A 16,095-nucleotide genomic window follows, 5' to 3' on the forward strand; every position below is an offset into this window, starting at 1 on the left:
GTTATCTAACACTATCCCCCACAGGTCCAGGTCCTTCCAGATAAGATAGTGAGAATCCCAGTCAGGTAATGAATTCTAGTCTTTGGGAAGCAAAGTGCTGAAGATGAAACAACTAAATGTCTTATTTTTATTCTTTCCTAACTTCTACTCTGTGCCTAATTACACACATTTTTGTATAATCCTCCTTTCCAAATAAGAGTTTTGAAATGAGCTCCCTTCAGAACTCTACCAACCTAGCAGCTGCTACTGTTTAATGAAAACTGAGTATATCCCTTTCACAAATACATGTCATGCATAGAAACACAGACTGAATCCTGGATTTAAATCCTGAACTCCCAATTAGATGTCAACAAATTTACCATTGTGCCACAAAGGTGACTCCTAAAACTTTTTATGTTAAAAATTACTTCATTTATTCTGATAGAGTGAAATTTGCCATAGCTTGCCTCAATAGTTCAAAACATTTTTTTAAAAAAACCAGCAGGACTGAAATCTCCTGCAATATAATTTTGCAAAGCATCCTTTATTTAAATGATGCCCCAAAAGATTTTTATTAACTGTGGTCAATAATTGCACAATTAAGAGATAAAGGATTTGCCTTTAACTTATGCTGTGAAATGAGTTGGACACTCATTCTAGCTTAAATTCCATTAGTCTGTTGTGCTGTATCTTGGCTTTTAATGACTGTCTTGATAGAAAAAAGATATTCTTAAAAAATCTAAAAACTTAGCAGCAGAAAATAAAAAGAGAACATTCTGGATTGTAGAAGTGATAGAAGCAAAGTTATGTTGCAGAAAAGCTAGTGTATTGCAGTGGTTTTCAACGTGTGATCTGCAAATCCCTGGGGACCACAAACTATGTCTAAGGGGTATCTTTTATTACCATAAAACAGTGGTTTTCAACCTGTGATCTGCAGACACTTGCAGATCCACAAACTATGTCTAAGATTTCCACAGCCCACACCTCCATTCAAAAATTTTTAGGGGTTGGCAAATGAATAAAAGATCAGTGGACTAGTACATTATAAATGGCCAACTTAAGAGAAAGCTTCAGGACCCCTAATCAATAGACTGCACTAGTGACAAACAATTGTGGATACGTAAGGGTATACTGCACCCACAGATACAAAAGCATTGTATCAGAGTCTCATCTTGTACAAATTGGTGTAGCTTCACTGATTTCAGTGATGTTATGCCAATTTATACCAACTGAAAATTTGGCATAATTAGTCTCTAATGTCTATTCAGAGTACCACATATCCACTTGTAACTGATGTTAGAGGGCTTGTCTCTTCACTCTCCTACTTTCCTGGTCTTTTTCATGTGAACAGAGAACAGCAATATGTGAAGTCCAGAGATGCAAATAAATGTGATGTTTATTGGGATTAGCTTCCAGCCCAGGATCAGCTGTGTGGTTCTGTCCCTTTGAAGTACTCTCTCTCCCCGCCCCCCTTTGCTACCTCTATCTGATAGAGGCAGCAAGGGGGAAGGGGGGGGGGGGAGAAATCAACTAGTTGACTCCACTATCTGATAAGCATTGCTTATTGGTTAGTTGACTAGTCCTTAACATCCTTAATCTAGATCCTAACAACAGAGAATACTGGAGATTACATTACTGAAACTAGAGCTTGCAGGTTCACATTTGTGCTAGGGGTATTTTTTAAAATAGTTTTAAAATTCCAACTAGGAATAGAGGGAGACGAAGACAGTAGAATGCAGTTTTATTTTTGCCCCTCAAAAAGCAGAAACTAGTTTACAGGATAGAGGAGATTGTGAGAACAGAAGAACCACAGAGGCAGAAGCCAGTACATTTGTTAGCAGAATGGGAAGTGGTTCAGACCTTCTCATCAAAAGCAGTTACTAACAACAGGACACAAAGTACTGTCATGGAAGGGATCCGAACATAATAGTCATAGCTCATTTAACATAAGAAATAAGCTACTACTGACAAACATACGTATAAATACAATAATTCAAATATTTCCAAACGGAAAATAGACAAGTATTTGGAGAAAGAAGACTGCCTTATAACTTCTCAATGAACAGACGAGACTAAGAGCTCAAGAAATTTCATAGTTTCCTGCCATTCTAAAAATTCCTACACTTGACAGAGTAAAATTGCTGTCATTTTCTAGGCAGTAAATGTTTTACTGCTGGGAAAGGATTTTTATGTTTGTAACTTCTATTGAAGTGCAGTATGAAGTACTTTTCAAACAAAAATATTGCCACATCTGAGCAACAGACCAACAGGAAGCATAAGACACTTGTTCATCTGTATTTCTGTGACTTTTCTCACTTGGTATTATTTGCAACCATACTTTCATGTCTGGCATCAGATCCAACTATACTTAACATCATACATTTTTTTTACCATGTTGATTACATATGTTTGCCAGTTTTGCTGCCTACATACCACTGATGAAGTTTGCAGATACTCAATGATACGATCCAGAGTTTGACATTTTTGAAGAAAATGTGTTTACTGTAAAGTTTGCTCTTAAGAAGTTTGCTCTTCTTTATCCCTGTGATCCACATGATGTCAAGAGCCATGAATTTTGAATGTGTGCATAGCATTTACATTGTATCTATCACTTTCACACTACACTACACTACTGAGAGTTATGCTAGTCAGAAGCAGTCCCCTTTCTTCTCAGGTGATCTGAGTCTTAGCTAAATAAAACCAAGTTTCTTAAAATGCTTTCATGTGTGATCTTTACTTTCATAATGACTTGACATTTAACTTCTGTTATATATCAACACTTCACAGAAATACTTGATATGTCTGAATGAATTTGAAAGCCTGAAAGTGAAGAAAATAAAAAACCTGTTTTTGAATATCAAAAGTATTTTTACAGGCTGCATGGACCAAATTTTATTTATCAATTAACTTCTACTACAAATGAAATATTTGTGAATTTAGATATAAGAAAAATACTTACTGGTAAATATCTTTTCTGAGTATAGCTCTGCTAAGAGGGTTGTCAGCCTGGGGAGCCATTGAGACAGACCCAATCTTGAGAATCAAAGTGTCTTCTTTTATTGCCTGATTAGCTTCAACTAAGGAGGGAGAAAACATGCATTTTTTATTTTTTATGAATTGATCTCAAGAATTGCAGAATACAGGATAATACAGAAAAAATTATATAATGCACAATGCAGCAATGTAACCACTGAGTGATAGTGTAATGATTTGCTTCAAGGAAACTGTCAACTCAAAAACCAGACCCCATCTCCTTCAGGCCTTAATCTGACCAAAATGATCTTCACTTGTTTTGGTTGCAGGCATTGAAGGGGAAATTTTTAATGGCCACTAAAAACTTTGAGCCAATTATTTTTTACCAAAACCAAAATTGGCATTGGTTTTTACAAAGCCTAAATATTAGACTTAAATTACCTCCTGTCAGTGTTGAATTAACATAATGTTCTTTAAAATGTGTGTGTGTGGGGGGGAGGGATGTATATTAAACGTCTTTTAAATATTATTTGAAAGGCTTCGGGTTGCAGATCACTAAGCTAAGTATTGCATTTTCTCCCTTTCTGACTCAAATCCTTTTTAAGATGATAGGTAACAGCCAGCATGGATTTGAAGAGAACAAATCATATCAGATCAATCTGATAGTTTTCTCTGATAGGATAATGAGTCTGGTGGATAGGGGAGAAGCCCTAGTTACACCTAGACTTTAGAAAGGCATTTGACTCGGTCTCATCTGACCTTATCAATAAATTAGGGAAATGCAACCTAGATGGGGTTACTATAAGGTGGGTGCATAATTGGCTGGACAACCATTCCCAGAGTGTAGTTATTAAGAGTTCACTACCATGCTGGATGGGCATAACAAGTGGCGTTCCACAGGGGTTTGTTTTGGGATGGGTTCTGTTCAATATCTTCATCAATGATTTAGATGATGACATAGAGAGAACGCTTATTAATTTTGTGCATGATGCTAAACTGCTTTGGAGGATAGGTCAAAATTCAAAATGATCTAGACAAACTAGAGAAATGGTCTGATTAAACTTCATCCTGTTTACCTAAGGACAAATGCAAAGTACTCCACTTCGGAAGGAATAATCAGTTTCACACATACAGAATGGGAAGTGACAGTCTAGGAAGGAGTACAGCAGAAAGGAATCTAGGGGTCATAGTAGACCACAAGCTAAATGAGAGCCAACAGTGTGACACTGTTGCAAAAAAAGCAAACATGATTCTGGGATGCATTAACAAGAGTGTTATGAGCAAGACACAAGAAGTAATTTTTCCACTCTACTCTGCTGATTAGGCCTAATTGGAGTATCATGTTCAGTTTTGGGCACCACATTTCAAGAAAGATATGGAGAAATGGGAGAAGGTCCAGAGAAGATCAAGAATGATTAAAGGACAAGAGAACATGATCTATGAAGGACGACTGAAAGAATTAGGCATGTTTAGTTTGGAAAGGAGAAGACTAAGAGGGGACATGATAGTGGTTTTCAGGTATCTGAAACAGTGTCACAAGAAGGAGGGAGAACAATTGTTTTTGGCCTCTGTGGATAGGACAAGAAACAATGGGCTTAAACTGCAGCAAGTGAAAGTTTAGGTTGGACTTTAAAAAAACTTCCTGTCAGGGTGGTTAAACACTAGAATAAGTTGCCATGGGAGGTTGTGGAACCTCCATCTCTGGAGATATTTAAGAGCAGGTTGGATAGGCATCTATCAGGGGTTGTCTATGATACTAGGGCCTGCCTGTGAGGGCAGGAGACTGGACCTGATGACCTCTTGAGGTCCCTTCCAATTCAATTGTTCTATTATTCTATACCCAGGATTTTAGAATAGTAAACAAAAGAAGTTTCCAGTATTTGTCACTTTGATCATTTATTACAGTACAATAAATAGAAGGCTAGTCATTAGTCTCAATATTACACAGCTCACCACACACTTATGCTTTAGAACATGATGTTATCTGTGAGCAACAGTAGGCAAAAAAGTAGCACATGAGAAAGGTCTCCTGTCCCTTACCCCTTTTTTTTAACAAGAGTTTGGATTTTGGTAAAAGAAACAGAAGTGAGTATTCAATACTATTGGTATGTCCAACACTTGTAGCTTATCTATCACAAAAGTGTACCAAAGAATACTGCAATGTCACATAGTTTAACAAATTAACTCTTTAACATATAAAGAGAGTACTGTTATAATCAATATTTTGATGCCTTGCTGGGTAATGATGATTTATATAATGATTTAGTGATGGCGAGTACATCACTTAACTCATATTCTGCTACACATACTCCTCAACTTTTCAGGGGAAAACTATAATGAATAAAACCATGGTTGCCTGTTCGTGTTCTTCCAAAGTTATAACTAATAAAGTATATATTGCACATAATGTATGCACCCTGGGACCAATTTATTATAGCTCTATATGTCAAAGTCTCTCCGATTCATATTTTTTCCATCTACCCCTAGTGCTGCACACCTGTGGCTGATGGATAAAGAATTCACTTGACTAATACATGGGAAAATTACTCTGGCACTTTGGTACCCTTCATATAAACTTTTAAAAAAATGTGTTTCAATTTTTACATGGGCTGTTAGATGCATTAAACTATATTTAATGCTTAAATACATTCCATTCTGTTCTTTTGTTAAATTAGATGATGATAAACATAATTCAAAAGTAGAACAGAAGTTACAGAATATAAAGTAAGGTGCACTCCTGCAATGTTTATGTTTTAGGATTCTCTAAACAGTTATTTAAAAAATAATTCTTAAATGTACATTCAATGCAACCGTTACACATCTCCAATAGTTAATTTCTTTGTTTAGCAGTCTGCTTGAACTTGGGGATGCTTTTCTGCTTTTACATGTTATGTAAAAAAACCCCTCAAAATAATAAAATAAAACCTTTTTCTACAATTTATGTGAGCTCCAAAATGCAGAGCCATATACATGTACACTATCTTCATAAATGTAAATAATCCTACTGAACTCAGTGGGACTGCTCATAACTGTGAAGCTGTGCCATGTTTTCAGGATCAGGTCCCTAAATAGTAAGTATTTATAATATAGTATAGAACACCAACATTAACCTTTGTAACACCTTTAAATTTCCTGTTATCAAAGAGACTGTTTTTCACAACATTTCTTTCAATGTAATCATGTCCTTAGATGTAGGAGTGAGAAAAAATTATGAGCAAAATGAGGATTGCAACGCTACAGCATGTCATCTTTGGGTATCACCAAGTCCAGTATGATGAGACTTGCTAGAAAACACTTCTGATCTGGTCATGCCACTGAAATAATTATCATAGACACACTTAGAACACTTTGTGCTGAGGAAAAGAAAAGTTGCATTGAATTTTTAAAAAGAAAATGGGTATCAGTGATTACATTGGCCTGTGACTAATAGATGTTCTAACTGATGGCAAAGGAAAGATAAAATATATTTTAATAGTTAACTTATGAAACATTTAGGCTGTGTCTAGACTACATCCCCTCTTTCGACAGAGGGATGTAAATTAGACACTTCGAAATTGCAAATGAAGTGGGGATTTAAATATCCCGCACTTCATTTGCATAATTGCGTCATGGCGCTCTTTCGAAAAAGCGCCATTTCGAAAGTAAAACTGTGGTCTAGACATGGCTCTGTAGAAAATGGCAGGGTATTTCAAAAAAATCCTGATGCGATTATGCACATGAAGCGTGTGTTATTTAAATCCCCGCTTCATTTGCTATTTCAAAGTGTTTATTTACATCCCTCTGTCAAAAGAGGGATGTAGTCTAGATACAGCCTTTAGAGAAAATGTGCCCAAAATAGTACCATTTATCATACAAGTCGTCATACTGAAATAGCAACTTTTTTGTTTGTTATACTGAAATTACCTGAAAGTAATATCTGAACACCACTTGCAGATGCACTATAAAGTACAGAGGCTTTCAAAATAAGTTAAAATCCTATTATTTAAAGGGCTACTGTTAATTAAAAGAACCCAAACACCTGGTCATGTTCAAGCCTTGGCCTTTGTTAGACTTTATGGGCAAAGAGACCTCAATGTCCTCATTCAGATATAACTGAGTTTAGAAAGTGTTGAGGTGAAAGAAGAAAGATAGAAAGGGTCAGGTACTGACCTTCACATTTTCATTTAATTCCAAAACTACTAGGTTGGGGGTTAGCTATGATTTTATTTTAATAAAGTTTTAACCTTTTCAGCCACTTTTTATACATGAATAAGTGTTTACCATCTCCATTCAAGCTTCCTCACAGCAGTTCACTATTTGTAATTACTTGAAAATTTGAATAGCACAGGGTCAGTCTTTCTTTCTTTCTTTCAGACGGCTAGTGCACTTTTATAAATGTAATTTTAATTAGGTGCAAAGCTACAGATATTGCAATAACATGTTCTTTAAAAAAAATCCATAGCCAAGACACCCTTCCTAGCAGAATGATCACTATTCTTTGCCAACAAACTCACTCTAATTTTATCTGGCTGTATTTCTGCCATACCCAGTTGGAAAATGATAGAGGATGTTGACAAAAAAATAATCTAAATAATCTAATAGTGCATCTAAATAAACTCTCTCTGTCTGTATCTCTTGTTAGGTTATGAGAAAATATAAATTCTATCATCATGGGTTTATATTGTGTATTATTGCAGATAATGGTAACAAACCATACCTATATGACTTACATTAATCATATCATTATATCAGTAATGCAGTTTATTCCTTTCTCAGAAGGCTGATGGTGGAGGTAGAGTACTTGTATAGTCTCTAGCTGCCCTCATGTGTACTTCTAACATTCATGTCTTTCTATGTAAATGTAAGAACTACAAGCATATTTTTTGTACGAGACAACACGGGTAACTGTGTATTTTAAATATGTTAAAAATTTTATATCCATAGCTTATGGAAATTCCCTCCTGTATAGAAATTTATGCATTGAGCCTCAAGATACATAATCAAGGCTAAAAATGTTTGTGGTGGGCCTCAATCTACTTAACACAGAGACTTAGAATAGAGGTTTAACTGAGCATAGGGTTTTTATACTTTCCATCTCCCTAGTGTTAATGCACAGTGTCAGGATGCACACAGATAGTCAGTCTACAATTGGCAAGTCCAAGGATAGATTCACACTCTAGTTTGCCACAAACAGAATGTCCATGTTGATGAGCCCCAAGGATTTTCAATGATTCCCAGCCATAGGATGTAAGATCCTGTTCCTGCAAATGGATCCACCTGATCTAGGTGGATTCTTATACCAATGGGTCAAAGTGGGTCAGTTCTGGCACAAGAGTCAACTCTTGTAGATCTAATTGCAGACTCAGGGCTTAAGTTCTCTCCATGCAACTCCTGACCATCTCCATCATATTCATAGCCCAAATGCTATGACCTCCAAAGTAAGTATTTCCACAAGTTGTAAGAAATCTAGTGTGTACCATATTAATTACATTCTCCATCTCTGTGTCTTACACAATGAGAACCCCAGGGACATTTCTAAATATACCATTGTCACAAGGAGCTGTGCAATAATTGAAATAGAACCCTTTGGTCATAAGGACTAGATTTCCCTAGAATTCACCTGTCTAGAATGCAAAGAAAGTTGTTCAAGAGATCTGTTTCATCTTTGGAGTTTAACCTTCACTAAAGAACCTGGAAGGAAATAAACGTGTCACATAATACATATATTCATACACTACCTCCTGTATCATGTTGCATTTCCTCAGTTTTGGGAAAGAAGACTCTCATTACACCTGTGTTGATATAAATCAGAGGCAAGTTCCGAGATGTTAGAGTATGAGTCCTCATGGGTTGGCCAGGTGATTTGCTTTTCTCTTTTTGATTCTTTGGCAGACTTGCTTGAAATATACTTGCAATTGCATTAAGCAAAGGAAAACATAGGACAACATCAAATGCCTGAGCAGAAAGAAGGATCTCATGAAGAAAATGAGGAGAACCATCATTAAGACCTTCAGATAGCTTATAGAAAGTTCTTCGTTCATTTCTTGATATCAACTTGTGCCGGACATTTTTTGTCACAGCCTTTGTATAAGTGAGAGAGAGAAATCCATGTTGTTGGTGTGACCCTTCTAAAAGTTTTGCAGTTGTCTGTTTCAGGAAAAAGAAACAAAAATGAACACTGCTGTAAAGAGAAGAGGTTAAATATCTTAGAAAGGAATTGCCATTTTTTAAGATAATCTTTTAAGTTATTTGGAGGGATATGTGGGGACTTCTTACTTTCTCCAAACAATAGAAGAAAAAAGTTTATTTAAATCTTTAGAAGGGCCATCTATTTCACAGTCTGACTACACATTATCACAGTACAACCCAAAGTAAACAGGAACTGCTGAATATTTTAGCAACACTAAATCATTGTGGGGGTTTTTTTCTGTTCATTTATGCTGGGCATAAACCACTCAGAACACAGGCTGGTAGCTTAATATCCCTCAAATATTACTACGCAAAATATTTCTTGAATGTCAGAAAGTCAAAATTGACCAAAATATTATCGAAAATTGTGCATAATGAGAACTATCTACGTTCCATTACCCCCTCTTCATTTTATTTCCTTTAATTCCCTCTGTGAGTTGTACCTAACCTGCACTCTATACCAGTGATGTAAAGGTAACTTTGTACTTCAAGTTTCTCCTGCAGAACACCTGTAATACTAACGGCTACACACTATACCCTAAATAATTCATATCAATACATTAAAAAAACCTTTCAAAATGTATTACTGCAAGATTTCTTTACACAGAGAGAAAGATTTCGAAAGGCATATTTGGAAGTTAAATGTATAACTCCCATTGGCTGTCAGAGTGCATTGGTCCTGACCTCTGCACCTCTTAAAAATCACCTTCAGTACAGTAATTCCTCATTTAACACATGCCTGCTTAACACGTTTTTGCAATAACATGATTTCTTTTTTAGGGAACGTTTTTTGAATTACACGACAGTCCCCGGAATAACACGATTTCCCCAGCCGGCCCATTGCCAGCAGCTGCAAGGGGCTTCCCCTGCCTCCCTGCAAAGTGGCAGAGGGTTCGCCACTCATCGCATCATTCCCCGCTGATTCCCCCTCGCCCCCTCTCCTCTGCCCCCGCTTGCAGGCCGGCAATTGGGTTTCCCAAGCTGGCCCGTCACTGGAGGCTGTGTGGGGCTTCCCCCACCTCCCTGCAAAGCGGCGGAGAGTTCGTCGCTCGCTGCGCCGTTCCCCGGCAATTGCTCCTCACCGGACGCAGTGCGGGCCCTGACAGACCCGTCACAGGGGCATACTCCCAACCCAATTCCTCTCCCCTCTCTTCCCCTTTCCTTCTTCAGAGCCAAACACCTCCCCTCCCTGCTGTAACCCAGTCCCCTTTCTCCCCCAACCTTATGTCCCAATCCCAACAGATACCACCGCTTGAAACGCAAGCCCCACCTTTTCCACTATTTTCAATGGGCATAGCATGTTTTCACTTAACACGATCATTTTCGGAAACATATCTATAGTGTTAAATGAGGAATTACTGTATCTAGATGAAACATTAATTTGCGACTCAAAGATGGCCTTGAGTGAACGACTGCAAAAGTTGAGAGTTTTAAAATAAACCTATAAATCAAGATAAATAATTTTAATAATAAAGGAAAGCAAATAAAAATCAAATTGATTTTGGCATGATATTGTATCATTATGTTAATAGTGTTTAATCACTCTAGCATAAGTATAGCAACTGCATTTTGTAAATAGAGTAGATGCTTCTTTCAACGTTTTCAGATTTCATTTAGTCAGAATCACTAATCAACTTGTTTTTATTTTTTTAACTCAAGGCAAGCACTAACTTCTTACACAAATGTAAGCTGAGAAGTTGAAAGATCATATAATTAAATGAATTGTAACAAATTAGTAATTTAGTTTATTAGAACAATTTGAAACAACTAGAATAAGTAAAAGAATGATGTATATATTCATGACAGAAAACAAACTGGAACAGAACTTCCACTAACACAAAAATATTCTCTATAATCTATCACAAAGCTAAAGATAAAAGGCCCCCATTGTAACTTGGTCAGGTCTCTACTTCCATTAATACAATGGGAGTTGGTGGAAAATTTGTATGATTTTATTTTTATTAATTTTTTATTTTTTTCATTTCTGTGAATATGAGAAAATGAATACATAAGGCTTGTCTACATCAGGGAAAAGACTGCACTAGTTACTCCTCGTACTAAGTGAAACTAATATGCTTCAGAATGTACTAAGGTTCCATCTACTCAGCAGGGCTTAACTCCAAATAAGCTGTGCAAATTGAGCCACATCAATTGTGTAGCTTATTTCGAAATAGCTTATTTCGAAATTGAGAGCGTTTACACAGCACTTATTTCAAAATAGAGCATTCTTCCTCAGACTTCCCTTACTCCTTGTACAATCATGGTTACAGGAGTTGGAGTAAGAAGTCCTCCAGCTTGACAATATTTTGACATTATTTTGAAATAAGTGCTGGCTGTGTAGATGCGGACTAAGTTATTTCGAAATAATACTAGCTTTTTTTTTTTTAAATAATGTTGCAGTGTAGATGTACCCTAAGAAAAACTTCCTTAAAAACACTCAGGCTATTATTACACTTGTGGTGGCACGAAGAGTACAAATATTATATGTACCTCCCAGCACAGGCATAAATTTCAGTATGCATGGTTTATTATAATTATTGTATATATTGTAAATAATATACATGAATTAATTAGTTTAAGACATATCTTAATTACACAAAAAAATAAAAGGTACTAAAAATATTGTTGCAGCCACCACAAACAAGGTACAATGTACAATACTGGCTTTTGTTCACACATCTGAACAATCCAGAAAACGTTTCCATGCATACTTATCTTTAAAATATGTAAGCAGTCCCACTAATTTCAATAGGGCTACTAATATACTTAAGCTTGCACACATGCTTAAGTGCAGTGTGTAATCGGGGCTGTAGTTAATTTAAATAAGCCGTTCTAGATTTTCCACCTTTCCCAGTAGCAGTGGTATTGATTTCAAAAGAATACAAAGGACACTGCTTCCTAGGCGTAGGCAAAGGAATTTGTTAATTGTAGCCAGAGACCAAAAGGGGAGTAGAACAGATAATAAATATATTCAGTAAAGACAAAATGTAAATGACAAAAAATTGGAAAAAGCTAATGACATTTGAGAAATTTTCTCTCCTACTGGTGCTTGTTAATGGAAGTTCTGTAGCATAAGTTTTAAAAGGATTTCTTACAGGAGGAAAGAAGCCAGAGAAATTACTGAAAGGGTCCTGCTTGCTGACGGGTCGAACCAACAAGGTACGTCTGTTCAGCTTGTCAGTACAGGAAAGGAATACACCTCCATATTGCCCCAGAGACCAACAGTCTTCCCCAAGGCTTGAGGTGATGAATAGAGAGGAGGAAAAAGACAAAAAGAAAAAAACAAAACAAAACAAAAGCCATAAGCCAAAAAAATTAGAATTCTAAATTATGCTGAAATTGGCATAGCTCTGAGCAGTTGTGAGATACAGCACGTCAGACACACCTTCTGAATTTCCCAAATTCAAGAAAATCAAAAGAAAAAATGGCATGAAAATACTAATTTGAAAAACTGTAATTTATGGGAAAGGGCAACTTAAGCAAGTAGTCATGGAATTAAAATCTAATAGAATTCAGTACACAAAGCCGGCTTATCACGTAATTTTCTCGGAATTAAAAATTCAGCAAAAAAGCTTTAGTAGCATGGAAGAGGATGATTACAAGAACAAACAAATTGAGAAAAGAAAACAGTATCCAATTACATTTCAAATTTGGAGTACTTGTTCATAAACATAAAATTGGTTATGAAGAGGTAAGCTTTTGTTTTGTATTATAATTCTTGCAATCATTCTTCTAAACATGTCTGAGAACAAAGAAAAAGTATATTGTTCAAGTTTTAGGACAGAGTTATTTTGTTAAGCATCTTATTCCACTACAGAAATCTCACCACAAGTTTTTCTTTGCATTGTAGAAATATTCCTTCAGAATGTCCTGACTGCCAGCCTTCCCCTGGCCTGGAAAACAGAATGTTCACCTTATCTGTTCTCTGCATTTGGTTTGAGTCCACAGATTTTAGTCATATATAGAGTGTACTTTGAATAGTTTATGAATTAAAACTGGATTTGACAATGCAATTATGCTAAGCGGAGTAACTTAATAACCTGATATAACTTTAGTAAAGAAAAGAACACTACTAATGAAGCTTCAGGCTATTCAGAACAAAGAATCTCTCTAAAGCCTTTCACAGAACCTGTGAAAAAAGTAATTTATTAATAATATGATGGCTTGTTGTATGATAATATATCTAAGAGCATCATAATATGCAGCAGAAGTTTCTAGAAAGAAATGTAAGCTGTAATTATTACAATATGTTCAAACTAATATATATTTCTACTTCAGAGAAGAGAAAGAAAAGGTTCTACTTTTCATAGACAACCTGAGGAGAGGGTTACTCACCCTCTGCAGAATAGTGATAGAAATGTAGCCGTGTTAGTCTAGGGTAGCTGAAACAAAATACAGGACTATATAGTACTTTAAAGACTAACAAGATGGTTTATTAGATGATGAGCTTTCGTGGGCCAGACCCACTTCCTCAGATCAAATAGTGGAAGAAAATAGTCACAACCATATATACCAAAGGATACAATTTTAAAAAATGAAAACATATGAAAAGGACAAATCAAATTTCAGAACAGAAGGAAAATGCAGGGAGGAGGAGAGGGGAAGGTAAATGTCTGTGAACTAATGATATTAGAGGTGATAATTGGGGACGCTATCTTTGTAATGGGTAAGATAACTACAGTCTTTGTTAAGACCGCGGCGTAAAGTGTCGAATTTTAGCATGAATAACAGTTCAGAGGATTCTCTTTCAAGTGCAGTTTTAAAGGCTTTTGAAACAGGATGCAGGTAATTAAGTCGTTGAGACTATGTCCTTTCTGGTTGAAATGGCAAGAAACTGTTTTTTCTTTGTGATGCTGTCTAATATATGTTTTGTGGGCAGTGATCCTTTGGCGAAATGTCTGAGACGTTTGTCCAATGTACATAGCAGACGGACACTTTCGGCACATGATAGCATAGATTATATTTCTGGATGCGCAGGAATGTGTGTTCTTGATCTTATAACTCACTAGGTTAGGTCCAATAATGGTATCAGCAGAGTGAATATGTGGACAAAGCTGGCAACGGGGTTTGTTGCAAGGGAAGGTACCAGGGTTGGTATTAGTGTGGTATGTCTTGTGACTGTTGGTAAGAATCATCTTGAGGTTAGGTGGTTGTCTATAGGAGACTATGGGTCTGTCTCCCAGAGCCTCTTGGAGTTTAGTATCCTGTTCCAGTATAGGCTGTAGTTTATTGATAATGTGTTGGACAGGTTTAAGTTGGGGGCTGTAGGTGATGACAAGTGGTGTTCTATTGTTTGTTTTCTTGGGTCTGTCTTGAAGTAGATGGTTTCTAGGTATTCGTCTGGCTCTTTCAATTTGCTTTTTTATTTCTCCGGGTGGGTAGTTGAGGTTTATAAATGCTTGGTAGAGATCCTGAAGTTTCTGGTCTCTGTCAGTGGGATTAGAGGAGATGCGGTTGTATCGAAGGGCTTGGCTATAGATGATGGATCGTATGGTGTGTTCTGGATGGGAGCTGGAAGCATGTAGGTAACTGTATGAGTCAGTGGGTTTTCTGTAGAGGGTGGTGTCTAATTTTCCATTGTTGATTTGTACTGTGGTGTGCAGGAAATGGATCTCTCGTGTAGAATGGTCCAGCCTGAGGTTGATGGTGGGGTGTAGGTTGTTGAACTCTCTGTGGAATGTCTCCAGTGTTTCTTGGCCAAGCATCCAGATCATAAAGATGTCATTAATGTAGCGTAAGTAGAGAAGGGGTAAAAGGGGACGGGAGTTGTGGAAACATTGTTCTAGGTCAGCCATAAAGATATTAGCATACTGTGGGGCCATGCGTGTACCCATGGCTGTGCCGCTGATCTGGAGTTATAAGTTGTTCTCAAACTGGAAATAATTGTGGGTGAGAACAAAGTTACATAGGTCTGCTATCAGGTTGGCAGTGGTGTCCTCTGGGATAGTGTTTCTAATTGCTTGTAATCCATCTTCATGTGGGATGTTGGCGTATAGAGCTTCTACATCCATGGTGGCAAGGTCACCCTCTGCAGTAACTAATATTCTTCAAGATGGGTGTTCCTGAGGGTGATCCACCTTAGGTATTTGGGCACCGTCAAGATGGAGTGGATGAGAACGGTATGTGTCGAGCGCATAGTGCATCACGAAAGTAAGGATGGACAACCAGGTAGCTGATTTACAAATATCTAATAGGGGAATGCCCTGTATGTATGCGGTTGATGTAGCCATGGCTCTGGTTGAGTGTGCATGAAATTGTGGAGGCAGATCTTTGCCAAAGATTGAGTATGCCAGTCTTATGCATTTCATTATCCATTTGGAAAGTCTCTGAGAGGAGATGGCAAGACCCAGAGATAGTTCTGTAGCTGAAATGAATAATCTGTTAGTTTTGCGAATTCGTGTAGTTCTATCTACGTAGAACATGTTGGCCCTGGAGAGATCGAGGGTATGAAGCATTGCCTGCATCTCATTGTTGTGATGTTTGGGGAAAAGACAGGTATGTTGATAGGCTCACTGCAGTGGAACACAGTATATTTTGCCAACATAGCCATATAATTCGAGATGCGTAACTGGAGGGAGGCAGATGAGTAGCCTTTGCTCCCCATGAGATCAAGCTGTTTCCACTCCTTATCCTCTACTTTTCAGGGGGAGTGGATTTTGGTAAAGTATGTTTGGCACTCTGGTTGGCAGCATCAACTATGAGGGAAGTGGCGGGAGGCCGTGTGAAGAGAAACTCTGAACCCTGTGAGGAGGCATAATATTTTCTGTCCGCCTTTTTGCCCACTGGCGATATGGTGGCTGGTGTTTGCTACAGGAGTTTAGAAGGATCCATGAGGGCAGGGTCCCTAGGTAGCACTAATTTTACTGATGGTGTAGCATTCAGGATGCTAATGAGTTTATGTTGGGTGTCATGCTATGTCATTAATGAGATCTCTAACACATCAGCCAACCTTCTACACAGGTCCTGAAAAGCTGA

General features: G+C 37.3%; 1 protein-coding gene across 8 annotated transcripts in view; it reads right to left on the reverse strand.

Moving 5' to 3' along the window:
• The window catches only part of VPS13B (vacuolar protein sorting 13 homolog B), a 999,042-nt gene that overhangs the window by 367,546 nt on the left and 615,401 nt on the right, over positions 1-16,095 (reverse strand). For 6 of the 8 annotated variants that reach the window (XM_075920306.1, XM_075920307.1, XM_075920304.1 and 3 more), the window contains 3 exons: positions 12,216-12,357; positions 8,670-9,078; positions 2,939-3,056 (listed from right to left, as the gene is read on the reverse strand). In XM_075920306.1, the coding sequence (XP_075776421.1) occupies positions 2,939-3,056; positions 8,670-9,078; positions 12,216-12,357 (669 nt within the window). Of the gene's footprint in view, positions 1-2,938; positions 3,057-8,669; positions 9,079-12,215; positions 12,358-12,946; positions 13,014-16,095 lie in introns of those variants that run through there. The other 2 variants (XM_075920305.1, XR_012901295.1) reach the window with 2 other exon arrangements.

Source organism: Pelodiscus sinensis, chromosome 2 (genome assembly GCF_049634645.1).
Source record: "Pelodiscus sinensis isolate JC-2024 chromosome 2, ASM4963464v1, whole genome shotgun sequence".
Lineage (NCBI taxonomy): Eukaryota > Metazoa > Chordata > Testudines > Trionychidae > Pelodiscus > Pelodiscus sinensis.